Genomic DNA, 27,895 nt, shown 5'->3' on the forward strand with positions numbered 1-27,895 from the left:
CATTGCGTTCAGTTTCATTCTGTGAGTTCGACAGCTACTTGACTAAATGTTGTATTTTCGCCTTACGCGACTTGTTTGCTTTCTGTTCGTCTGTCTGTCTGTCAGATAACCTACCTGTAAGTCTCTATCTGTCTCTCTCTATCTGTTTCTCTCTCTCCATGTCTTTCTTTCTTGTTTTGTTATTAACTCGCTGTCTCTCTTTCTCCATGTGCCCCCCCCCCCCCCCCATCATCATCATCATCATCAACTTCATAATTTTCATCATCATCATCATCATCATCATCATCTTCATCATCATCATCATCATCAACTTCATCATTTTCATATCTCTCTTGGCAGATTTCGGAGGCCTCTGTTCAATCTTATCTGAATTCCGCTGTTACATCTTATACGCAGTATCGCTTCGATGATTATTTTGGGGTATTAGTCGGTAATAACACCGTTATTTCTAATATGCTGACTGTATGCGTGTGTGTGGGTGTGTGTGTGTTAGTGTGTGTGCGTGCTCGTGTGTGTGTGTGTGTGTGTGTGTGTGTGTGTGTGTGCGCGCTTCGGCTTAAAGATGTCCGAGCACCTTTCCTCCGAAACACATTCCTTCCTTGTGTGGGTCCTATCTGGGCAAGACACATGCTCCCCACATGTGGCCCACATTGGGCCAGGATGCATCCAACATGCAGTCCGCTTTGAGCCAGGCCGCACCCCACATTTTGCCCGGACGCACCCCACATTTTGCCCGGACGCACCCCACATGCGGCCCACATTGGACTAGGGAGATGCCTCCCTTGGCTTCCATAGAGCAGCTACATTTTTAATCTCCATTACTTTCTTCGAAATTGCAAAACATCCAGCGCAGGAAGATGCATACTGCGTGTTTCCCGGCTGCATCTATGTATGCTGCAGACACTTTCTACAACGTGTCATTTGATATCGTGGGATGTCCACGGAAAGGGTAAACAGACTACTGTGATCCTCTACTGTGTGTATGTATGTGTGTGTGTGTGTGTGTGTGTGTGTGTGTGTCTGTGTGTCTGTGTCTGTGTGTCTGTGTCTGTGTGTCTGTGTGTGTTGGTTGGAGTGTTATATAATTGAAAGTACTATAGTCCACGGAGGACTTCCAGCCATCCGAAACGATTTCAGTTGTTATTTTTAACGATTTTGTTGTTGTTTTTGTTGTTGTTGCTTTGTTACCAGCATTTAGTCATTTAGATTTAATCGCACATACAGCATCGATTTTTCAGACAAATATTGAAAATGGAAAACTCGACGATTGTCCCAGGCAGCACTCTCTAATCGTGGAACCCCTTCTTAGTTGCAATAATAAAATAAAGTCCGCACATTCGAACACCATACTGTACAAGATCTTGAGGTTTTTTTCCACACTCATCGGAACGGTTGTTGAGTTTTGACCCCAAAAAGTACTTCTATACCTATTCACGACGTGAAGGACCCCGTGACCCAGCATAATTAATGGACCCAAGGTGAAGGTTTGTTGGGGGACAACCAACTTCAGGTTAAAATCGCGTAGACAAAACACGTGGACATTTCACTACAAAATGGATTGCTTCGCAGGACAGATCAGCGGCACACAGAAGCACTATACGCTATAACCTAGCTGCAGCTACTCACTTTGCGAGAACAAAAATCATCGGTAATACGTTTTCTCACAAAATTCTCACATGCTACATCGCGTGGGAAACATATTTTACCCTTACTGAGTTTTCTTTTCGCAGAGACAGCAAGTCGTGAACACGGGCTGTGAATTAGTGAGTTCTACATGTAGATGGAATGTCTCTCTGTGTGCATCCCTCCTTCCGCTCGAGTGCAACAACATCCTTAACCACTTAGTGATTACGGAATGAAACGAAGCATGAGGGTTTAGGCCAAACAAAAATATATGTCGGTTTAGGGTAACATGACCAAAAAGTCGGTAGGTCGGCTTTTTTATTTTTTTTATCATATAGTTTGTTTAGTCTCGGTATGGTTCGCAAAATGTGCCAGAGGTTGGTTTTTTTTTTTTTTTTTTTTTGGGGGGGGGGGGGGATTTGTTTGAGAAATGAAAAATAAAAAAGTGTTAGGGTCGGCGGGAAAAAATAGGGTCGGTCGGGTTACCCTAAACCAACATTTTTTTTTTTTTTTTTGCTTTAGTAACACAAGGATGTGTGTCAGTCTCAAACGAAACGCTTAGTCCAACCTGACAACACTTATTTTGTATGCACTCTCCTATTATGTCAGGGGTCCTGATTTGGCCTATATGGTCCGCTGGACCCAAAAAGCAACAACAACTGTCTCTATCGTTCTTACTTCCCCTTTCACTCCCCCCCCCCCCCCCCTCTTTTCCCTGCTAGTGTTGTCTTATTCTGATTTATGTTAGTAATGTTATGTCCGACATCATACTTGTGTTATTGTCCAACTGCATAGGGGAGGTATTATAGGCGTTCGCTTGAGTTCGTGTCCCTATTGTTTCTCGTTGGCTCACGTAAGTGTAGCCTATGCGATGCTAACTTTTGTCTGTCTGTGCGTGCGTGCGTGCGTGCGTGCGTGCGTGCGTGCGTATGTATGTATGTCTGTGGTAGAAACTTTAACATTTGACTGAACACCGAAATACTAATTTTACCTGGTTATTATTCAAGCAACAGCTTCAAAGTATTGAAGCAATGATCAACATTTCGTCGGCACGTATGTAGTTAAAGTGTGTATCCAAAGAAAACGGGTGGTGGGGGGTTCTGGGGGGGGGGGGGGGGTAAAAACAGCTGACTGGTTTGTGTCGTGTGTGGTATGTAGACCAGGTCAGGGGTCAAGGTTAGGTCAGATCGCGTGAAGGATTGTGGTATAGATACAGTTATCACCGAGCTGCAGTTCGCCGATTCGGAGAAGAAGACTCATGATTTCACATTGTTCGGTTTCGTAGCTCCAGAAAAATAGATAAAGAAGATACCAAAGGAGATTTCCTACAGGTTAATCTGCACAGCGTGTTTCCAGTGTCTGCGCGAGGAAGCGCTGTCGAAAGCGCAGTGTCGATCTGGCCATCTGGCAGTCGTGTCCCCGTAAGCAGGCTACAGACAGACAGATCTAGATCTAGTGTCTCGCACTCTTGCACCGTGTCACTTATGCTTACTGTGTGTGTGTATGTGTGACGGAGTGATTGAGTTTGTGTTACTGTTTGTCGATTTCTTACAGGGGCGGACGAGGGGGGGGGGGGGGGCACAGGGGGCACGTGCCCCCCCCCCCGAAAAAAAAGAAACAAAAAAAAAAAAAGAAGAAGAAAAAAAAAGATTTTTCTATGCTGATTCTATGACTATTTCTAAGTTCAAATGGCACCAGATGGCACCATTTTGCTTCTTTGGGCAAAAAAAATTTCCGGGGGGGCATGCCCCGGACCCCCCCAGCAAATTCGGGCGCTTCGCGCCCATCACATTAACTTTCGATTCAAAGTGCCCCCCCCCCTTACAAGGCAACTGATCCGCCCCTGTCTTACGTTAGCCTTGAAGGCTTCGCCTCTTGTTTTATTATCGTATCATGTATAATGGAATAAAACCTTGTTTACACCAAACGCGTAGTCCTTTCAGTGGAAACGATTCCACTGACCGTCTCAGATCTGACCAGGCTTTTACATGGAATAAGACATCCCTCCACTTGGGCACATACCAAACTTTAACAGTCAGGGTGCTTTCTCTGCAAATAGTTGGTATTTGATGTTTGTGAGTGTGTGTGTGTGTGTGTTTGTGTGTGTGTGTGTGTGTTTGTGTGTGTGTGTGTGTGCGTGTGTGTTTGTGTGTGTGTTTGTGTGTGTGTGTTTGTGTGTATGTGTGTGTGCCTGCATGTGTGTGTCTGTGTCTGTGTCTGTGTGTGTCTGTGTGTGTCTGTATATGTCTGTGTGCGTGCATGCGTATGTGCGTGCGTGCGTGCGTGTGTGTGTGTGTATGTGTGTGTGTGTATATATGTGTGTGTTTGCGCGTGTGTGTGTGTGCGCGCAAGTGCGTGTGAGTGTTAGTGTGTGTGTATGTGCACGCGCGCGCGCGTGTGTGTGTGTGTGCGTGTGTGTGTGTGTGTGTGTGTGTGTGTGTGTGTGTAATTTTCGAACATACACGAATGGTAATCTGTAAGATGAACTCGTCAACAAACAAAGAAAAGCCTGAATAAAAGCAAGAAGCAGTATGGATGTTGATTGCTGGTATGTGTGTACGTGGAGGGACGGGCTCAGATGGTGAGCTCAACTGCATCACGGACAGGACGGTGTCTTCAATGTAGGTCAAAATCACCAGGGTCAAAGTCACAGGAAAACAAATGAGTATGCCTTGTTTCAACGGCCTGGCACTCTAAGCAAGCAAAGTAGATACTCAGAATCAACAATGAAATGGAAAGTCCTTGTTTTGATTAGGTCGAAATGACCAAGGTCAAAGTCACAGGAAAGATTTGCACGCATCCGAAATTGCCTTGTTCCATTAAAGTAAAAACAAACAAAAAACAAAACAAAAAACAAGAAAGATTAGTTCATCAATTTTAGACAAAACGTAGGGGGTAAAAATCAAGGGTCTGCCAAACCCGGCAAATGCAGTTGGCAGCCCTGGGATCTCTCGGCTGCCAACTACATTTGCCGGGTTTGGCAGACCCTTGATTTTTACCCCCTAACATTCACATTGTTTTTGTAATGCTGACGCAGACAAAAAGTCGAAACTAGTTCGTGTCTATGTATTCATGTTGCTGTTTTCTGATGAGTACGTTTTTATTGTTATTTTATTCACAAGTACGTCAACCAAATGTTATTTGCAGTTTACAGACATACAAACAGTTGTGAATGAAAAACGTGATGTATCACAGTATGCGTTGATTCAACCTCAATATGGCTAGAGGTAGTAAGCTTCTTTTCTGTTTCTTTTTCGTTCGTAAGTGCTACAAACAAAAGATGCTTGTCACCTCTCACCATCTGGAAGTTGAATCAACACACACTGAGACCAGTTGTTATACATGGTTGTATGTCTGTCCACTGCAAAGATCAATAGGTCGACGTGCTTGTGAATGTGTGTGTGTGTGTGTGTGTGTGTGTGTGTGTTTGTGTGTGAGTGTGTGTGTGAGTGTGTGTGTCTGTGTCTGTGTGTGTGTGTGTGTGTTTGTGTGTGTGAGTGTGTGTGTGTGTGTATGAGTGTGTGTGTGTGTATGTGTGTGTATGTACGTGCGTGCGTGCGTACGTGCGTACGTGCGTGCGTGCGTGCGTGCGTGTGAATGTGTGTGTGGGTGCGAGCGTGCGTATGTATATGTATGGGAGACAGATTTTTTGGTAAAGACCGAAAAAAGAGAAAACACTTGGGGAAAAAACCCACTAGTTCAGATCAAAGTGAAAGTGTTCAAATGGAACACGTCGTATTTTCGTTCTGTTAGCACTCTGCTGACAATTGTGCTTTCAAGGAGGTGTATTAATTCAGAAGCAAGGCGAACGTCGAGGGGTACGCCCATTCAGATTCAAAGGAAATTCGCGAGGAGGAAAAGACGTTAGCCGGCAAATATTTGCATTTCATTTGGGTTAATAATTATGTATCTCACAGTTCAAATTTCCAAAATCCTTCCCTTCTAAGGGTGTAGGTTAGTTTCGTCTGCTTTCGACACTTAAAGATGGATGATTATTGTTGTTATGTCCCTTCACCAATATGGCTACCTGGGACCGGTGTAACACGAAATTTTTACTCCGCGAAAAATTTACTCCGGAGTAAATATTTCGTACAAAATTCTTACTCCGAGTACACTTTTCGTACGAGAAAAGAACTCCCTAAGGCACGAAAAAATTACTCCCTCCACGAAATTTTTACTCCCCATTTTTTTTACTTCCAGTAAAAATCTCGTACAATGCCAATAAGTGATCTCGCGCACACGAATGTCGCTCTACCCTCCTTCCACCCCTTCCACCACCAAGACTAACAGGGGCCAAGGGAGTAAAACTTTCGTACACCTGGCATGGGAAGTTAAATTGCTCGTGTTGGGGTGAAGTAATTTATTCGTTATTTATTCGTCTGGGGAGTAACATTTTTGTACGAAATGTTTACTCAGAACTCACCTGTCTTGGGGAGTAATTTTCTCGTGCAATGGGGGAGTGCTTTTTTCGTAAAGGGAGTAACTTTTTCGTACGAAATGTTTACTCCGGAGTAAAAATCTCGTGGGAGTAATTTTCTCGTGTTACACCGGTGCAAGTTTGTTTCCTTTCTCAGTTGAGGCACTTTAAAAGAGAACAAAATTCTCCTGAATGCGATTATGTAAACCGTCGCAGATTTGTCCACGCTTTTAAATGGATAAAAAGCATCTTTCCACTTGGAAAAATGTTTAAACCAATTATTTTTTAAACTAAACTACAAACTATACAACAACAAAAGTCTCGTCGATTTTTGTCGCGGGTTTGGAATTTGGTTGCCTAACTATTTTCGCGCATTCATAAACCTATCAGTTTACAAATGTATTAAGATTGACAAAAAACCACTCTGCCCGGCAATTGATGTGTGGTATGTGTCCAAATGGAAGGATGCCCTCGCCATGTAATAGCCTGGACAGAGCTGTGTTGATGTGCCCTATCTTCTTCACACGGGAAGTAAGGTTACTTCTACTATGCCTGGACAGAGCTGTGTTGATGTGCCCTATCTTCTTCACACGGGAAGTAAGGTTACTTCTACTATGCCTGGACAGAGCTGTGTTGATGTGCCCTATCTTCTTCACACGGGAAGTAAGGTAACTTCTACTATGCCTGGACAGAGCTGTGTTGATGTGCCCTATCTTCTTCACACGGAAAGTAAGGTTACTTCTACTATGCCTGGACAGAGCTGTGTTGATGTGCCCTATCTTCTTCACACGGAAAGTAAGGTTACTTCTACTATGCCTGGACAGAGCTGTGTTGATGTGCCCTATCTTCTTCACACGGAAAGTAAGGTTACTTCTACTATGCCTGGACAGAGCTGTGTTGATGTGCCCTATCTTCTTCACACGGAAAGTAAGGTTACTTCTACTATGCCTGGACAGAGCTGTGTTGATGTGCCCTATCTTCTTCACACGGGAAGTAAGGTTACTTCTACTATGCCTGGACAGAGCTGTGTTGATGTGCCCTATCTTCTTCACACGGAACGTAAGGTTACTTCTACTATGCCCGGACAGAGCTGTGTTGATGTGTCCTATCTTCTTCACACGGGAAGGGAAGTAAGGTTACTTCTACTATGCCTGGACAGAGCTGTGTTGATGTGCCCTATCTTCTTCACACGGGAAGTAAGGTTACTTCTACTATGCCTGGACAGAGCTGTGTTGATGTGCCCTATCTTCTTCACACGGGACGTAAGGTTACTTCTACTATGCCTGGACAGAGCTGTGTTGATGTGCCCTATCTTCTTCACACGGAAAGTAAGGTTACTTCTACTATGCCTGGACAGAGCTGTGTTGATGTGCCCTATCTTCTTCACACGGGACGTAAGGTTACTTCTACTATGCCTGGACAGAGCTGTGTTGATGTGCCCTATCTTCTTCACACGGGAAGTAAGGTTACTTCTACTATGCCTGGACAGAGCTGTGTTGATGTGCCCTATCTTCTTCACACGGGAAGTAAGGTTACTTCTACCATGCGATATCGGGAGGACAAGAAGGGTGGTAGATTTACATTTGGGTTGATTATGACACCAATAATCAGACACAATAAGTCACACACACACAAACATACACACACACACACACACACGCACGAACGCACGCACGAACGCACACACACACGCACACGAACGCACGCACACACACACACACGCACGAACGCACGCACACGAACACACACCCACACACACACCCATACACACACACACACACACGAACACACACCCACACACACACCCACACACACACACACACAAACACACACACATAAACACACAAATTAAACAAAAACAAAAGAAGTTAGTTTACGGAACGTTCGATTATAGACAAAACGACAGTTACATTAGGACTTCGAGCTATCGGACTTCAACGTGTATGAATAAGATACACAACAGACAAATAATAATAACACTAGATCACTCAGCTTCTTTTTTTTAAATCATGACACCGTTTTAATTGACAAAATCCCTCTAATCAACACACCCAATTAAGGGAATGGCAGCTTACGGAACTTTAATTGCCAGCTATGAGCGAAGCATGCGTGACTCCAGGAAAGGAATTGTGAAACGAAGCAGGAAGTACATCCCAGCGAAACCGGAAAGACGGTTGACTCAATCGTAGACCTAGTGGCCATATTAAGATGACTCTACTGGGTGGTGGCTGCACATTTCAAACCCTTGCCTTCGAGAAGAGAGGACGGTTCTGGTTTTGCATCCCTGTATTTTATAGGTAAGACCGCTGACGGTAAATGTGTGGTTAGTTTTGTGAAGGGTTTGTTTTGTTTTGTTTGTTTTTGTTTGGTTTTGTTGTTTGTAGTGTTTTTAGTTGGGTTTTAATTTTTGTTGTTATTGTCGTTGGTCTTTTTCAATGGAGGAACTATTTATGTACTTCTTGTACGAAGTGTTCTGTTTCTCGGTCACTGCTAATCGTCATGAGTGTACGCGATAACAACAACACCAACAACAAAACAAAATTACACAAAAACAGGGATGTTGCGAAGATTTATTTTCTTCTGCATATTTGCCAAAATGGCCATCACAGTTTCGGCATTTTTTGGAAGTTTTTGGTGTCATTTTCTCTCATATGAAAGAATGTAACAAACTCTGTCAAAATGGCGGTAAACTTTTCGGTGAATGATGATGTTTCGATGTTGTGTATACTGAAGGCTCCATACGACATCTCAGGTTTACACATAGCCTACTTAAACTTGCTGGATTTAAGCCTTCCTGTCTTGTGATATTGTCGGAGGTCATAATAATAATGATAATAACACACTCTTCTATAGCGCTGTTCACCGCCAGATAACAGTCTTATGGCGCTTTACATTGGACATTAAAATTCAACATTTTACATATAAAAAAAATCCTCGTAAGAAATAAAAAACAAGCATTATGTTTTAATTCGTGTTGTTGTTGTAATCGCTTTCCTGTTTCTAATGTGTATTTCAGGCTTCTAATTTCAGTGTAGGTTTCTTGATTGTAATCAGTTACAACCTCTCTCTGTCTGTGGCTGCCTTACTTAAATTTTGATCCCAAGAGTAGCCTTCCACTTGGAAAATGTCCAACAATCAACTGGCTGGCTGCTTTCTGTTCAGACTGGGAATTTTTTGTCGGAATGATTTTGCAGTTTGACACCGGTGTCATTGGGCGGTTCTGGTGAGGTTATGCCCCTTCTTTCTTTTGGCTGGTACCTCGCGGCAAGATCACACGAGAAAGGAAAACAAGTCGCGTAAGGCGAAAATACAATATTTAGTCAAGTAGCTGTCGAACTCACAGAATGAAAATGAACGCAATGCAACGCAGCAAGACCGTATACTCGTAGTCCACCGCTCACGGCATAGGCAGTGAAATTGACAAGAAGAGCGGGGTAGTAGTTGCGCTAAGAAGGATAGCACGCTTTTCTGTACCTCTCTTTGTTTTAACTTTCTGAGCGTGTTTTTAATCCAAACATATCATATCTATATGTTTTTGGAATCAGGAACCGACAAGGAAAAAGATGAAAGTGTTTTTAAATTGATTTGGACAATTTAATTTTGATAATAATTTTTATATATTTAATTTTCAGAGCTTGTTTTTAATCCGAATATAACATATTTATATGTTTTTGGAATCAGCAAATGATGGAGAATAAGATAAACGTAAATTTGGATCGTTTTATAAATTTTTATTTTTTTTTACAATTTTCAGATTTTTAATGACCAAAGTCATTAATTAATTTTTAAGCCACCAAGCTGAAATGCAATACCGAACCCCGGGCTTCGTCGAAGATTACTTGACCAAAATTTCAACCAATTTGGTTGAAAAATGAGGGCGTGACAGTGCCGCCTCAACTTTCACAAAAAGCCGGATATGACGTCATCAAAGACATTTATCAAAAAAATGAAAAAAACGTATGGGGATTTCATACCCAGGAACTCTCATGTCAAATTTCATAAAGATCGGCCCAGTAGTTTAGTCTGAATCGCTCTACACACACACACAGACAGACACACACACACACACACATACACCACGACCCTCGTTTCGATTCCCCCTCGATGTTAAAATATTTAGTCAAAACTTGACTAAATATAAAAACGTGCATTGGTCCCAAATAGCATGTCGCTTTGGTAACAGTTCGTGTAAAAAGACAATGGTAACAGGCGGAACCTCGCGGCAAGATCACAGGAGTTGTCTCGCGTAATCACCCCAGAAGCGCTCATTGTACGAGATTCCTTAAAGGCACAGTAAGCCTCCCGTAAACCATCACAGAGCTCCCCGAGCGTCTAAATACAGTACAAGCATACTTCCATTTGAACGCTCACCGAACGGGAACATCCTGGCTGCTTTCTGTCGAGCGTGAGACATTTTCCAAGAATTTATTTTCGTGGACTTGGCCCTGAAGAACAATGGCGCCTCGTTTTTGCGCTAGACCTAACTTTTAAAATCTAAATAATAAATTGACAGCTTGTTACACAAACATTCTTTAATCATAAAAGAATTCGTTTTTCATCAAGACAAGATCAGAACAATTCGAAGTTGTGAACGTTTAAAAAAAGAAAAGCCCGGAAGCAGGGTCACGCAAGGGTCGTAGCAGACGACGGCCCGGTTTATCAGTGCAAATCGCCGTTCCTCTCAACAGTCAAAAGCCATCGCTAGAGTTCTTGTGAACCACAGCCGTTGTTTCGTGCATAAAAAACGTGCTATTGTAGATAAGCTCACGTCGAGTCGCATTCAAATGACTAACTATGACGACTGCATTGTGAAAAGGGGGAAAACTGGATCACACGGGTTCACGATGGCTCAGGGGTAAGATAAACCACGCAAAAATAAATTCTTTGAAAATTTTTCGCTCTTTACGGAGGGTACCTAGGATCTTCTCAATTGGTGAGTGTTTAAATGAAAGGGTGTGTGTACTGTGTGTAAAAGCCTGACCGTATCTGTGATGGTTTACGGGAGGCTTACTCTGCCTTTAACAGAACATTCTCTCTCGGCTGAGAAAGCAATATGAGGCTGAAGGTTTCTGGGCTGGTAGGCACGGGAAAGCTACCAACTGGGTGGGAACTTGCTACGGAGTCGCACGGTTTGGTTAAAATCCAGGTTTGCTTGTGATTTCAACCAATCCGACCTAACGGCTGGCTCCCAGTCGGTTGGTAACTTTCTCGGGCACGTCGACCCTGGTTTCTGGCTATGTGGAAGGGTGCTCTTATCCCAGTTAAAAGCCTCGAAAGGTTTGAAAGGTCTGGATGGTCGTAGATAATGAACTTTAATGAACTCTAATGAGTTAAGGAATAGGAACAAGAGACGGCAGGTAAGAAGAACAAGAACAAGGGCTATAGTTTCAGCCTTAAAGAACAAGAAAAGAAAAAAAAGATTTTTTTTTTGAACATTTAAAAAAAAATTATTTAAATAAATAAGAACAAGAACAAGATAACAATGAAAATGTACTCACCAGACACATGGACAAAGAGAAACGAACCGGTTCTTATTCGGGTTGTTTCTTTGTCCATGTTTTTGGTGAGTATATTTTCATTGTTATCTTTTTTAATGAGTTAAAGGACCCCAACAGGCTATTTTTGGTGTCAAAAACGCGTTTATTTGCGTTTTGGCGTGACTTAGGTTAACCAGACATATGCATGCCGTAGGAAATTGTTTTCTCACCTTCCCTCACAGGGTTTAGTTTATTTCGGAATCGTTTAGGCCATAATCCGACGAATTTCGTGGCTGAAGCGATTTTGCGTTCCGATCTGGCGGCCATTGTATCTCGAACGTCCGCGAGAGTACGGAAGTGGTGAATTCTGGGTAAAATTTTCGATGACGTCAGAAGCCGTATTCATAGAAGCAACTTTAGCTGCTGAACCTTACAGTTTTGAGCCTGGGAGTTAAAATCAAGGGTCTGCGCGCCCCGTGATTTGTAATCATTTTTTTTACAAATCACGTTAATGTTCCCGATATCTTCTTGTCATCCCAAAAGTCAAGGCACAAAAACAAAATCCCTTGACTTTTGGGGTAGCGCGACTCCGTTGATTTTGTTTTCTTTCTCCATATCATTACTAGATTGTCCCGTCGCTGGGAAATTCGGATCACTTCCTCCCAGTGGAAAGCTAGCAGCAACAGAGTCGCGATACCCCAAAGTCAAGGGAGATCTTTGGGATTTTTCTTCCTTTTCTTTATTGTCCCATCGCTGGGAAATTTGGGTCGCTTCCTTCGAGTGAAAAGCTAGAAACAACAGAGTCGCGCTACCCGAAAGTCAGTGAATCTATTAGATTTTTTTTCTCCATTTCTTTATTGTCCCATCACATTCCACAACTTGGACACATACCAAAACTTGGACACATGACGATATTACCACGTCTTTGACACATACCACAACTTGGTCACATACCACAACTTGGACACATACCACATCTTGGACACATACCACAACTTGGACACAGACCACATCTTATACGCATACCACAACTTGGACACATACCATAACTTGGACACATTACCATAGCTTGGACACATACCACAACTTGGACACATACCACAACTTGGACACATACCACACCTTGGACACATACCACAACTTGGACACATACCACAACTTAAACACATACCACAACTTGGACACATTGCACATCTTAGACACATACCACATCTTGGACACATACCACATCTTGGACACATACCACAACTTGGACACATACCACATATTGGACACATACCATAACTTGGACACATTACCACATCTTGGACACATATCACAGCTTGGACGCATACCACATCTTGAACACATATCACAACTTGGACACATACCACATTTTGGACACATACATCTTGGACACATACCACATCTTGAACACATTTGCACATCTTGGACACATACCATAACTTGGACATATACCACAACTTGGACACATACCACAACTTGGACACATACCACAACTTGGACACATATAACAACTTGGACACATATCACAACTTGGACACATACCACATCTTGAACACATACCACATCTTTTACACAGACCACAACTTGGACACATACCACAACTTGGACACAGACCACAACTTGGACACATACCACAACTTGGACACATATCACAACTTGAACACATACCACAACTTGGACACATACCACATCTTGAACACATTCTACATCTTGGACATATACCACAACATTGCACATATTGGACACATACCACAACTTGGACACATACCACAACTTGGACACATTCCAGAACTTGGAAATTTCCACAACTTGGACACATACCACATATTGGACACATATCACAACTTGGACACATACCACAACTTGGACACATACCACATCTTGAACACATTCCACATCTTGGATATATACCACAACATTGCACATATTGGACACATACCACAACTTGGACACATTCCACAACTTAGAAATTTTCACAACTTGGACACATTCCAGAACTTGGAAATTTCCACAACTTGCACCACACGCGCGACTCTGTTGCTGCTAACTTTTCACTGGGAGGAATCGACCCGAATTCGCCAGCGATGGGGACAATAGGCTGAATAGAGAATTTTTATTTTAAATTTTTTAACTTTTTTTTACAAATCGCGGATTTAGGTTTGACGTAATTTGTACAATATGTTTTACATTTTTACAAACCATGGGTTAACAGCTCAGTTGGAGGTTTAATTGGTGCCAGTGTGTAGACATACAGACTGGGGGAGTGGCTTAGGAGCGAGCAGATAGCTGTATCGTTATCAGCGTCTGTTACTGGAGATCGTTCTTACAGCGGCGTCAGAGTTGAGACGGAAGTGTCCCCCCTATTTGGGTTGATAATCGGGGATTAATGTAGAATTGTATCCTCTTAGTCAGGTTTGAGGCACAAAGTGTACGAGGAAAAAACATTCTCTCTCAAGGGTGGAAGTAAAATGTCTTCCAGACTCAACAAATAAATTAGGCAGCCCATGATCACGGTTGTGATTGTAGTTGAAGTTCTATCGGATTTGTTGTTGGCCGGCTATAATGTTGAAGACGTATAATTATGTTCTCGAATTTAAGTTGATGTTGTTCTTGTCGTCGTCGTAGATGAAATCAAGGTTGTAACGTGTCAAATCAATCGTGTTCCACCTTCAGTTTATCAGTGTAAAGCTGTTGTTGTTATATTTAGTCAAGTTTTGACTAAATATTTTAACATCGAGGGGGAATCGAAACGAGGGTCGTGGTGTATGTGCGTGTGTGTGTGTGTGTGTGTGTGTGCGTGTGTGTGTGTGTGTGTCTGTGTGTGTGTGTAGAGCGATTCAGACTAAACTACTGGACCGATCTTTATGAAATTTGACATGAGAGTTCCTGGGTATGAAATCCCCGAACGTTTTTTTCATTTTTTTGATAAATGTCTTTGATGACGTCATATCCGGCTTTTCGTGAAAGTTGAGGCGGCACTGTCACGCCCTCATTTTTCAACCAAATTGGTTGAAATTTTGGTCAAGTAATCTTCGACGAAGCCCGGACTTCGGTATTGCATTTCAGCTTGGTGGCTTAAAAATTGATTAATGACTTTGGTCATTAAAAATCTGAAAATTGTAAAAAAAAAAAAAGAGTTTATAAAACGATCCAAATTTACGTTTATCTTATTCTCCATCATTTCCTAATTCCAAAAACATATAAATATGTTATATTCGGATTAAAAACAAGCTCTGAAAATTAAATATATAAAAATTATTATCAAAATTAAATTGTCCAAATCAATTTAAAAACACTTTCATCTTATTCCTTGTTGGTTCCTGATTCCAAAAACATATAGATATGATATGTTTGGATTAAAAACACGCTCAGAAAGTTAAAACAAAGAGAGGTACAGAAAAGCGTGCTATCCTTCTTAGCGCAACTACTACCCCGCTCTTCTTGTCAATTTCACTGCCTTTGCCATGAGCGGTGGACTGACGATGCTACGAGTATACGGTCTTGCTGAAAAATGGCATTGCGTTCAGTTTCATTCTGTGAGTTCGACAGCTACTTGACTAAATATTGTATTTTCGCCTTACGCGACTTGTTGACATTGTAGTTGTTCTTGGTTTTCGAGTTGTTGTCAGTGTTATTGTCGTCGTTGTAGTTGTTACCCAGTCGGATAGAAACAAATAACAAGTCGCGTAAGGCGAAAATACAATATTTAGTCAAGTAGCTGTCGAACTCACAGAATGAAACTGAACGCAATGCCATTTTTCAGCAAGACCGTATACTCGTAGCATCGTCAGTCCACCGCTCATGGCAAAGGCAGTGAAATTGACAAGAAGAGCGGGGTAGTAGTTGCGCTAAGAAGGATAGCACGCTTTTCTGTACCTCTCTTTGTTTTAACTTTCTGAGCGTGTTTTTAATCCAAACATATCATATCTATATGTTTTTGGAATCAGGAACCGACAAGGAATAAGATGAAAGTGTTTTTAAATTGATTTGGAAAATTTAATTTTGATAATAATTTTTATATATTTAATTTTCAGAGCTTGTTTGTAATCCGAATATAACATATTTATATGTTTTTGGAATCAGCAAATGAAGGAGAATAAGATAAACGTAAATTTGGATCGTTTTATAAATTTTTATTTTTTTTTACAATTTTCCGATTTTTAATGACCAAAGTCATTAATTAATTTTTAAGCCACCAAGCTGAAATGCAATACCGAAGTCCGGGCTTCGTCGAAGATTACTTGACCAAAATTTGAACCAATTTGGTTGAAAAATGAGGGCGTGACAGTGCCGCCTCAACTTTCACGAAAAGCCGGATATGACGTCATCAAAGACATTTATCAAAAAAATGAAAAAAACGTTCGGGGATTTCATACCCAGGAACTCTCATGTCAAATTTCATAAAGATCGGTCCAGTAGTTTAGTCTGAATCGCTCTACACACACACACACACACACACACACAGACACACACACACACACACACACACACACACGCACATACACCACGACCCTCGTTTCGATTCCCCCTCGATGTTAAAATATTTAGTCAAAACTTGACTAAATATAAAAACTCAAGCCTGAGTCTTTTTTTTGCAACTCCGAACATTCGGCAGCAGCACACTCTCTCGGCATGATGTCGGGAGCACGCGCGCATCCACAGCTGCAGCAAAGACGCACACCGAGCGTTGCTACTTTCGCTTCTGGCTCCCCCTTGTGACGTCACAGCCAAGGGCTTGCCGCCGCGGGGAATTTGAAGTCTCGCGTAGCAGACGAATTTGGTAGCTTTTTGAGCATGCATTTTGTGTCAAATTAGACTGATGCAACACAAAACCTTAGATTTACTGATCGGTTTTTGCATCTGTAGTGCTTACTTATATCATTAAATCAACCCCAACTGCTTTATCTAACCTTACAAAGAGCCTGTTATGGTCCTTAAAGGGGCATGTTCTCTGAACATGAGGTACAGACAATCACCCTTTTAAAACGAAGTCTGGACGTCTTTTTACATTTAGTCAAGTTTTGACAAAATGTTTTAACATAGAGGAGGAATCGAGAAGAGGGTCGTGGTGTGTGTGTGTGTGTGTGTGTGTGTGTTGTGTGTGTGTGTGTGTGTGTGTGTGTGTGTGTGTGTGTGCGTGTGTGTGTGTGTGTGTGTGCGTGTGTGTACAGCGATTCAGAGTAAACTACTGGACCGATCTTTATGAAATTTTACATGAAAGTTCCTGGGTATGATATCCTCATTTTTTTTTTATAAATGTCTTTGATGACGTCATATCCGGCTTTTTGTAAAAGTTGTGGCGGCACTGTCACACTCTCATTTTTTAATAAAAATTGATTGAAATTTTGGCCAAGCAATCTTCGACGAAGGCCGGACTTTGGTATTGCATTTCAGCTTCGAGGCTTAAAAAATAATTAATGACTTTGGTCATTAAAACTCTGAAAATTGTAATTAAAATTATTTTTTTATAAAACGATCTAAAATTACGTGCATCTTATTCTTCATCATTTTCAGATTCCAAAAACATATAAATATGTTATATTCGGATTAAATACAAGCTCTGAAAATTAAAAATATAAAAATTATGATTAAAATTAAATTTTCGAAATCGATTTAAAAACAATTTCCCCTTATTTCTTGTCGATTCCTGATTCCAAAAACATATAGATATGATAAGTTTGGATTAAAAACACGCTCAGAAAGTTAAAACGAAGAGAGGTACAGAAAGGTCGTAAATTTTACTGCCTTTTGCACGAGCGGCGGACTACGGGCATTGTGACAAAATGCAGTGCGTTCAGTTTCATTCTGTGAGTTCAACAGCTTGACTAAATGTTGTATTTTCGCCTTAAGCGACTTGTTTATTAATAAGGGGAATGAAGGTGAATTTGAGTCACATGTTATTACGTGGAGGTATAATTGAAACAGAATCGTTCTCACGCCATGACCCGGACAAGACTCTAATGCGCTTGACTATGTTCTACGCTGTGTACGTGTGTGTTTGTATGTGTGCGTGTGTGCGTGCGTGTGTGTGTGTGTGTGTGTGTGTGTTTGTGTGTGTGTAGTGTGTGTGTGTGTGTGTGTGTTTGTGTGTGTGTGTGTGTGTGTGTGCATGTGTGTGTGTGTGTGTACGTGTGTGTGTGTGTGTGTGTATGTGTGTGTGTGTGTGTGTGTGTGTGTGCGTGTGTGTGTATGTGTGTGTGTGTGAGTATCTGTCTATTTTTCTCTCTGTCTGTGTCTGTGCGTGCGTGCGTGCGTGCGTGCGTGTCTGTCTCTGTCTCTGTCTCGGCGACTGTATCTTGACCTACTTTTCAGGCATTTTGGACTTCCCGGTTCGACATGAATACAACCACGATGTACGTGTGCGCCGTAGTTCTCACCGTGACTGTGTTGCAAGTAAGTAAACATTTGTACACATACTAAGTGTCCTTGCTCTTGCAATCGTGCACGAAAGCTGTACTCTACCGCTCAGAACAGGAAGTAGAATTGAAATAGGTTTTTGGCCAAGTTGATGTGTCCCAAATTAAACGGATAGACTGCATTGATTAAGAGCAAATTGAAACAAGGTGCATGTATAAAAGTGTGCAAATCGAATGGGTTTTTTTTCCTTTCAACTTCACCAAGGTTTTCTGTGTTAACTCTTATGCAAAAGGATGGTACCCTGTACTTAATGTTCAAACATTATCTTTTAAATAAGGGATTGACGCTTGCTTTTCTTTTTACATTTAGTCAAGTTTTGACTAAATGTTTTAACATAGAGGGGGGAATCAAGACGAGGGTCGTGGTGTATGTGTGTGTGTGTGTGTGTGTGTGTGTGTGTGTGTGTGTGTGTGTGTGTGTGTGTGTGTGTGTGTGTGTAGAGCGATTCAGAGTAAACTACCAGACCGATCTTTATGACATTTTTCATGAGAGTTCCTGGGTATGATATCCCCAGATATTTTTTTTATTTTTGCGATAAATGTCTTTGATGACGTCATATCCGGCATTTTGTAAAAGTTGAGGCGGCACTGTCATAACCCTCATTTTTCAATCAAATTGATTGAAATTTTGGCCAATCAATCTTTGACGAAGGCCGGACTTTGGTATTGCATTTTAGCTTGGAGGCTTAAAAATTAATTTATGACTTTGGTCATTAAAAATCTGAAAATTGTAATTAAAATTATTCTTTTGTATAAAACGATCCAAAATTACGTTCATCTTATTCTTCATCATGTTTTGATTCCAAAAACATATAAATATGTTATATTCGGATTAAAAACAAGCTCTGAAAATTAAAAATATAAAAATGATGATTACAAATTAAATTTCCGAAATCGATTTAAAAACAATTTCATCTTATTCCTTGTCCGTTCCTGATTCCAAAAACATATAGATATGATATATTTGAATTAAAAACACGCTCAGAGAGTTAAAAAGAATAGAGAAATAGAAAAGCATGCTATCCTTCACAGCGCAACCGCTACCGCGCTTTTCTGGATTGTTAATTTCACTGCCTTTGCCCCGAGCGGTGGACAGACGATGCTACGAGTGTACGGTCTTGCGGAAAAAATGCAATGCGTTCAGTTTCATTCTGTGAGTTCGACTGAGCTTGACTAAATGTTGTATTTTCGCCTTACGCGACTTGTTTATTTATCTCCTTAGTAATCCTTGAACTTTAAAAAAAACCTATCTTTTGAAAATGCCATATGTCCCTTTGAATTACTGTTTCTCGTGGGGCGTACACTAGAAGCATATGTTTGCTGTCACATAAATGGGGTAGGGGTAGTAAAAGCGCGTCAATGGGCATTCATTTATTTTATTTTATTTTTATTAAGAGAGCTTATATAGCGCGAACCACAATGAACTGTGCTCTCCGCGCTTTACATATTAATTTCTGCCGTGTGAGATGGAATTGTTTACACAATATATCACGCATTTACAATGGCCAGTAAATCTCAAGCCATTACGGCGAGTATTTACTTTTCACGGCCTATTATTCCAAGTCACACGGGTATTTGGTGGACTTTTTTTTTTTCTAATCTATGCCTATACATTTTTGCCAGGAAAGACCCTTTTGTCAATCGTGGGATCTTTAACGTGCACACCCCAATGTAGTGTACACGAAGGGACCTCTGGTTAAAGGGATACCTAACAATGAATGACATTTCTTGTCACCTTTACCCGTTAATTTCACGTTTGTTTGTGTTTCATGTTTGAAATTTAGTTTCAAAACCTGGTGCAAAGTTGTCATTTTTTTTTAATTTACCAGCAAGGTAACTGCTTATTTTTTCTTTATTGTTCCTCTATCTTCAAGTGTGATCCTTTGATTCTTGATGTGTTTACATATCGACAATTAAATCTTATAAATGTCATTAGTAGTGGTTTTGTGGAAATTTCTAATACACCATACTCAAGTTTCAGACTTTGTCTTGAAAATTAGCACGTTAAGCCCTATTCTATTTATTATTTCTGGCTTCAGCACTCCTTGAACTTACAGAAAAGTCTATTTTACTTATATACTTAATCATTTTTACAAGGGGTAGATTTCAGCCTTAAAGGCACAGTGCGCCTCCCGTAAACCATCACAGATACTGTCAGGCTTTTACACACAGTACAAACACCCTTCCATTTGAACGCTCACCAAACGGGAACATCCTAGGTGCCCTACGTAAAGAGCGAGCAATTTTCAAAGAAATAATTTTGCGGATTGTCTCAGAGACAATCGGATCGTGGTGAGTTTTGGCGCTAGACCTAACTTTTAAAATCTAAATAATAAATTGACAGCTTGTTACACAAACATTCTTTTATCATAAAACAATTCTTTTTTCATCAAGACAAGATCAGTACAATTCGAAGTTTTGAAAGTTTGAAAAAAGAAACGTCCGGAAGCAGGGTCACGCAAGGTCGTGGTTCTCGTAGCAGACGACGGTTTATGCCTATCGCCAGTTCCTCTGAACAGTCAAACGCCATCACGAGAGTTCTTGTGAATCACAGCCGTTTGTTTCGTGCATAGTCAGAGGTACATAATAACATGCTATTGCAGATAAGCTCACAGCGAGTCGCATTCAAATTACTAACTGACGACTGCATTGTGAATAAGGGAAACTGGATCACACGGGTTCACGATGGCTCAGGGGTAAGATAAACCACTCAAAAATAAATTCTTTGAAAATTGCTCGCTCTTTACGGAGGGCACCTAGGATGTTCTCAAGTGGTGAGTGTTTAAATGAAAGGGTGTTTGTACTGTGTGTAAAAGCCTGACAGTATCTGTGATGGTTTACGGGAGGCTTACTGTGCCTTTAAGTTAAAGGAACCATCCCACTCAATGTTATATACTTCCATTAACTCACTTCATGACTGTTAGTAAATAAAGCAAACAATATGTTTAAAACTTCCTGGAAAATAAATGCACAAAACGTGCGGTTAACTGGTCTGCTCAGTGACAAATGATCCATTCCCACAACACCCTCAGGAAACATGTTTCTCGTTTTTTGTTGTTGCTTGTACTTCAAGCCCAAGAACTTTAAATGGTGCCAGTATGAATCGGGGACTTTAACTGAGAGGGAAGGGGGGGTCCTGGGTCCCCCCCCCCTCCCCCTCGCCCTACCCGACAAATATACCTTTTGTTCTCGAGGAGAAATCCAAAATCCCCCTTTCAAATGCTAATTTTCAACACCTGGCTTGCCCCCTGTACTCCGGTCTCATTTCGGAAGCATCGCTGAAGGAGAAAGTCTCCTTTGTGTGAGGAAAACCCCCACACCCATTAGGTAATGCTGTGTGTGATAATGTGACCATGTTTGTATTCGGGACACTAAAAAAAAAGCAAATAGATTCTTTTTTGAAGTAAAGCGAAAGATATAAATAAGGCTGACGCGGCTCTGTGGAGAAACGGACAAAACTTGTCGTCTGTCTGTCTGTCTGTCTGTCTGTTTGTTTGTCTCTCTCTCTCTCTCTCTCTCTCTCTCTCTCTCTCTCTCTCTCTCTCTCTCTCTCTCTCTCTCTCCCTTTCTCTCCCTCTCTCTCTGTTATGCCTCTGTCTCTGACTCTCTGTCCCTGTCTTTCTGTCAGTCCGGACTGTCTGTCTGTCTGTTTCTCTCTCTCTCTCTGTTTCTCTCTGTCTCTCTCTCTCTCTCTCCCTTCCTCTCCCTCTCTCTCTGTTATGCCTCTGTCTCTGACTCTCTGTCCCTGTCTGTCTGTCTGTCTGTCTGTCAGTCGGACTGTCTGTCTGTCTCTCTCTGTCTCTGTCTCTCTCTCTCTCTTTCTTGCTCTCGCTCTCTCTTTCTCTTAGTCTATTACCTTCGTTAATTAAATAAAGAATTGTCATTGTCAGTGACATTGACATTGTCATTGTCATTCACAGGCGGCACTCGACACGAGGTGGGCAAGGCTTATGTCTTGGATGTCACGTGGTTATAGGGTGATTGAGTACATCCGTTCCCACAGTTTATACATTGTATTAAATAGTAGTAGTTTTGAGAGCGCCCACTTTGATCCCGCCGAGCTCGTGACGAGTGCCTGTGTTGTCATTGTCTCGCTTTGATGTAGCCTATTTGTTAAATTTTATGCGTGATTTGATTATTATTTATGAATGTGCATACAATGACCGTTGTTTTACCATTATTGTAAGGGGCTGTAGCCTTGGTGACCTCACAAATTAAAGATTTGTTCTTGCTCTTCTTCTTCTTGTCGTTCGCTGTTAGATCGTCAGTCCGGACTGCAGGGCGAAACGTGCTGTCCTCTGTTCTTGTTCTTATTCTTGTTCTCTGCTTATTCTATTACCTTCGTTAAAGGCATAGAAAGCTGATGAATATACACGCTAATTGCTTTACCCAGAGCTGGAGACAGACTAAATTAAGTTCCCTGCAAAATATTGTGGTCTAGGAGCCCTTAAATGTTGAGATATTTGAATTTTTATTTTGATCTAGATGGTCCTATTTATAGATTTGGCAACACATGTAACGTTGATGCAAGGGAGCTAACACCGCGGCTTTGATGACATCCTCACTTTTTCAGAGGCAAGAACAAGCTGTAATGCATGGATTATGGTCCGCGCATGGTGACATATCGTCATTATATGGTCTTATGGTGCGTTTGACATCGATTGTGGGAAAACTACACTTTGTAAACACGGGAGTGCGTTAATATGCCTTAAATAAAGAATTGTCATTGTTATTGTCATTGTTTTTGTCATTGACATTGTCTCGCTTTAACTACTGCTGTTCCATGCTGGTCTGTACAGTGTGTCCAAGCGGCCAGCATTACAAAGAAATCCATTGATGAGATCATCATGGCTGCGGCTCCAAAAAGTAGGTACACTGTAACGCACGTTACGCTGACATGTGAATGCTGACATGTGTGATGACTAATAGAATTGTAGTTGATATCGTCCCTCTGACATCAAATCTGACTTGAAACGTTGTCGAATGAGAGAAAATAGAAACTCTCTCTGTCTCTGTCTCTGTCTCTGTCTCTCTTCTCTCTGTCTCTGTCTCTGTGTCTTTGTGTCTATCTGTCTCTGTCTCTGTTTCTCTCTCTCTGTCTATCTGTCTCTGTCTCTCTGTCTCTGTCTCTGTTCTCTCTGTCTCTGTCTCTGTCTCTGTCTCTGTCTCTGTCTCTCTGTCTCTCTCTCTCTCTCTCTTTCTCTCTTTAAGACAGGTCTCAGGTTATTATGAAGGCGGACTTGTCAGCAACGCGAGTGCGGAGAGGACACACGAACGGTTTAGTTTTTACATTTCAGTGAAGCGGGCACGAAAGAATTGCCGTTTCGAGGTCCTGTGCGTCGTCTATCAAGTTATTATAGAGGTTGCGGGGGGAAAGAACCAGTACTCAGTACGAAACCGAGATAAAGATGACGCAATGTCTTTCGTCTCAGGCTGCCGGTGTAACCTGTTTGCCCTCTGGGCTAAGGTGCACGAAGCTAAAGTGGGTGCCACCCAAACGGGTGAGAACAAACAGCGGGGTCTGATTCGTTGAAATCACAACAAATCTCAATTTCAACCAATCCCACACCGCGACTGACTCCCACCCGGTTGGTAACTTTCTCTTGCACCTAGGCCCTGTGGTTACCGTTCAGTGAGGGACAGAACGGTTGTCACATGGGTGAGTCTCAGACGAGAAAAAAACACGACATCATCGTTGTCTCTGTTCGGTACTGAGTTTTGGGACTAGTTTATTTTCTCGGCAACCTCTAATTATTAGCGGCGCGTCGCTGATTACGGTAAGGTGTAAGGAAATTTCAGCGGGTTGTGCTTGTTGGTGAAACATGGTGTAACACTTGCAGAATCCGCACTGGACACATTCCACATGAGTCCTGAGGGAGAAATAATGGTGACAGTGGATCTGGACATAAGGATGAGCATCACAGAGTACATGGAACTCAAGTCAGTACCATTTTTTGGTCTGTAAAATAAAGTCTGCATGCGTATTCTCTTGTGGTCAATACTGCCGATTGATGTCAGGTCAGAATACCCATTATGTCTGCTGAAGTCAAATCAGTATACCCATAACATCTGTAGAAGTCAAGTCGGTATACCCATTATGACCGTCGAAGTCAAGTCGGTATTTCACTTCTGTTTCTGGAATTAACTACTGTCTTAAACATAACTTAGACGTATTGAAGGATAACTGACGATGATGCCGAACTACACATGACACCAGATAGTACACTGACAGTAACTGAAACTAAAATGAGTACGCCAATTCAGTCAATAAAGCTCAAGCCAGTATCCTCATTGTGTCAGTAAACCAAAGTCAGTATATTCATTCTGTAACTACAACTCAAGTCAGTATACCCATTTTATTTTCACTTTGACACCTGAACCCAGAAATAATGGTGGAGTTCATCATAAAGGTGGAAAGGTGGACATAAATGGTCTGTAGATATCAGAAAAATAAACTTACCTGACCTAACAAATACAAATTAAAATGAACTCAAGCCAGTAAACTTGGCAGATCTTGTGAAATGTGTCAGTACAACAGTTTGGTTGAAATGTAGATTGGTGAAATGTGTCAGTACAGCGGTTTGGTTACAATGTAGATTGGTGAAATGTGTCAGTGCAACGGTTTGGTTAAAATGTAGATTGGTGAAATGTGTCAGTACAACGGTTTGGTTGAAATGTAAATTGGTGAAATGTGTCAGTACAACGGTTTGGTTGAAAAGTAGATTGATGAAATGTGTCAGTACAACGGTTTGGTTGAAATGTAGATTGGTGAAATGTGTCCGTACAACGGTTTGGTTGAAATGTAGATTGGTGAAATGTGTCAGTTTAACTGTTAGGTTGAAATGTAGATTGGTAATAACAGATTGTAAAACCGAATCTAATAAATGAGAATGTTTAAAACATCCGATAGCGATTGACCCCGAAAATCGACTTCGCAAATATTTTGCTAATATTTTGTCTGCAATAATTTCAGAATGTGCTGAAACAAGTGTGACAAAAATGCGAGAAATCAATCGGACCGACTTTCTGTTACAGAATTTAAACAATGATGACATGCCAAGATTGAGATAAACGAAGGTTGGGTAGTTGAATGGGGCATCTGCCCGATCAGTTACAACCACAGGACCTACTTTGGAGTTAGTATAAATCCCTGGTTCACGAGTGTTGTAATGATGTGTTTCTATTTGAATTATTGTATGTAACGTGCCTTTCCGATATGTCTGAAAATAGCGCAATTACGTGTAGTTTTCGTAGGCTAAAATAAGATCAATTTCTCAATTCGCATGAAGATATTTCCTGGAGCAAGCCGTCGAATTTAACCAAACACAATGCCGAGCTGGGTCCCCACAATCACATATCAAAAATTGAAAACAATCGACCGTGCCATTTCTGCACAGATCTGCAAAACGTATCATTACCCCCATGTTAAAGAATTGCATCAGAAGAGGTAAAAGTGATCGTACTCTGAAAAATATACATGTTGAGTGATATAAAAGCACTGTTTTAAGGTATTTATCATCTGCCGTGTCCGAAAATAGATATAACTGTACCTTCAGGAAGTTTACAATTAGAAAATTCCAGAGAAATCATTTGCACCCTCGACGATTTTAACAGTAACACTCGACCAAATGTCCGCGACTTTTTGTGCCTCGACATTTTGGTTCTCTCCCACGTATGATTTACCTGTATGGATACTCACGTGTAAAAATGCGGACTACGTATCAAGCTTTTTTTTCCTCCTTCGTGCGTAAGTGTGTGTAAATGAGTCAGAGCTGGACGAATTCGTTGATTAATCGGTTGGTTTCGGAGGTGGTTGGTTGGTTGGGTGGTTGGTTGGTTGGTTGGTTGGGTGGTTGGGTGGTTGTTTGGTTGGTTGGTTGGGTGGTTGGGTGGGTGGTTGTTTGGTTGGTTGGTTGGGTGGTTGGTTGGTTGGGTGGTTGGTTGGGTGGTTGGTTGGGTGGTTGGTTGGGTGGTTGGTTGGGTGGTTGGTTGGTTGGATGGTTGGTTGGTTGGGTGGTTGGGTGGTTGGTTGGTTGGGTGGTTGGTTGGTTGGTTGGGTGGTTGGTTGGGTGGGTGGTTGGTTGGGTGGTTGGTTGGTTGGGTGGGTGGTTGGTTGGTTGGTTGGGTGTTTGGTTGGGTGGGTGGTTGGGTGGTTGGTTGGGTGGGTGGTTGGGTGGTTGGTTGGGTGGTTGGTTGGGTGGTTGGTTGGTTGGGTGGTTGGTTGGTTGGGTGGTTGGTTGGGTGGTTGGTTGGTTGGGTGGTTGGTTGGTTGGTTGGTCGGGTGGTTGGGTGGGTGGTTGGTTGGTTGGTTGGTTGGTTGGTTGGTTGGGTGGTTGGTTGGTTGGTTGGGTGGTTGGGTGGGTGGTTGGGTGGTTGGTTGGGTGGTTGGTTGGTTGGTTTGGTGGTTGGTTGGTTGATTGGTTGGTTAGTCGGTTGGTTGGGTGGTTGGTTGGTTGGGTGGTTGGTTGGTTGGGTGGTTGGTTGGTTGGTTGGTTGGTTGGTTGGTTGGGTGGTTGGTTGGTTGGTTGGTTCGGTGGTTGGTTGGTTGGTTGGGTGGTTGGTTGGTTGGTTGGGTGGTTGGTTGGGTGGTTGGTTGGTTGGTTGGTTGGTTGGGTGGTTGGTTGGTTGGTTGGTTGGTTGACTAACTGAATGCTTGCAAGGGACATCCCGAAAGTCAAAGGCAAGAAGAAGGCCTTAGAAAACTTAAAGTAATGAGTTTGACACTTTGATTTATTGGTTTTATTGATGGATTACTGGTTGGCTACCTGACTGACTGATTGGTTGATTGATTGATTGATTGATTGATTGATTGATTGATTGATGGATGGATAGATGGATGGATGGACGTACGGACGGACGGACGGACGGACGGACGAACGGACGGTCGGTCGGACGGACGGACGGACGGACGAACGGACGGTCGGTCGGACGGACTGACTGACTGACTGATTGATTGATTGATTGATTGATTGATTGCAGGGGCAATCCTGAAGTTACACGCCAGAAGAGAAAAGCATTGAAATTCCTAGACAGAAGATGGGAAAACTGCAAAGTGTATTATGAGTTCATGAGAACCGACTTTAGTAAGACACGCACGCACGCACGCACGCACGCACGCACGCACCCACGCACGCACACACGCACACACACGCACACATACACACACACGCAATCACACACACACACACACACACACACACACATACACACACACACACACACACACACACACACACACACACACACACACACACATACACACACGTACATCACCTTTGTCTCGATTCCAAGTCTACCGGAATACATTCAGTCCAAACTTCACCCAATGTGAAAAGAAGGTTCTCCACTCTGTCTGTAAGGGACGGGGAGCAAATGAATATTTTACATCAAACGATGAGGGAATGGTCATGGTTTTGGTAATGTCTGCATAATTCAGAAAAATGCCGTGTTGTTGATTGTGTGTGAGACAAAGAGAAATGTACAGTGCTATAAATATATGGTGCGCGTGCCTGTCCAACACAGCAAGAACACAAAAGAAAACATGTCACTGTCTTCACCGAGACAAGTCCTGGCGGGCCAAAACCCATCCGGGTCGCCGTGATTTCGGTCAAAGATAGTGCATAGATATGTCAATACACATCTATGGACAGATCTCTGTCTCGGCTAAGCAAGTCAACAATTAACCTAATTTCCATAATTCAACGAATCTTCTCTGATTTGAAGCACACTTTCAGTTTCAAATACTAACCGAATGTACAAAAAAAACTAAACAAAACAAAAATTGAATAGTTTTTTGACTCACATGCGAAGCAAAAGTGAGTCTATGTCTTGAATTAACAGCTTTGTGTTGCATGACCTTGGATGACCTTGACCTTGGGTCAAGGTCACATGTATTTTGGTAGGAAAAATGTGTAAAGCATGTGAGTCGTATGGGCTTTGCCCTTCTTGTTTTTCTT

General features: G+C 41.9%; 1 protein-coding gene across 2 annotated transcripts in view; it reads left to right on the forward strand.

Annotated features, from left to right (window-relative positions):
• Positions 1 to 8,185: 8,185 nt before the first annotated feature.
• The window catches only part of LOC138975315 (zinc metalloproteinase nas-13-like), a 36,229-nt gene continuing 16,519 nt past the window's right edge, over positions 8,186 to 27,895 (forward strand). For both annotated transcript variants that reach the window (XR_011458617.1, XM_070347970.1), the window contains exons 1-5: positions 8,186 to 8,337; positions 17,836 to 17,916; positions 22,739 to 22,805; positions 23,780 to 23,879; positions 26,919 to 27,022. Coding sequence is in view for 1 of the 2 variants with exons in the window: in XM_070347970.1 (XP_070204071.1) it covers positions 17,860 to 17,916; positions 22,739 to 22,805; positions 23,780 to 23,879; positions 26,919 to 27,022 (328 nt within the window). In the remaining variant the exon portion in view is untranslated. The remainder of the gene's footprint in view (positions 8,338 to 17,835; positions 17,917 to 22,738; positions 22,806 to 23,779; positions 23,880 to 26,918; positions 27,023 to 27,895) is intronic.

The sequence above is a fragment of the Littorina saxatilis genome, linkage group LG9 (assembly GCF_037325665.1).
Source record: "Littorina saxatilis isolate snail1 linkage group LG9, US_GU_Lsax_2.0, whole genome shotgun sequence".
In the NCBI taxonomy this organism is placed as follows: Eukaryota; Metazoa; Mollusca; class Gastropoda; order Littorinimorpha; family Littorinidae; genus Littorina; species Littorina saxatilis.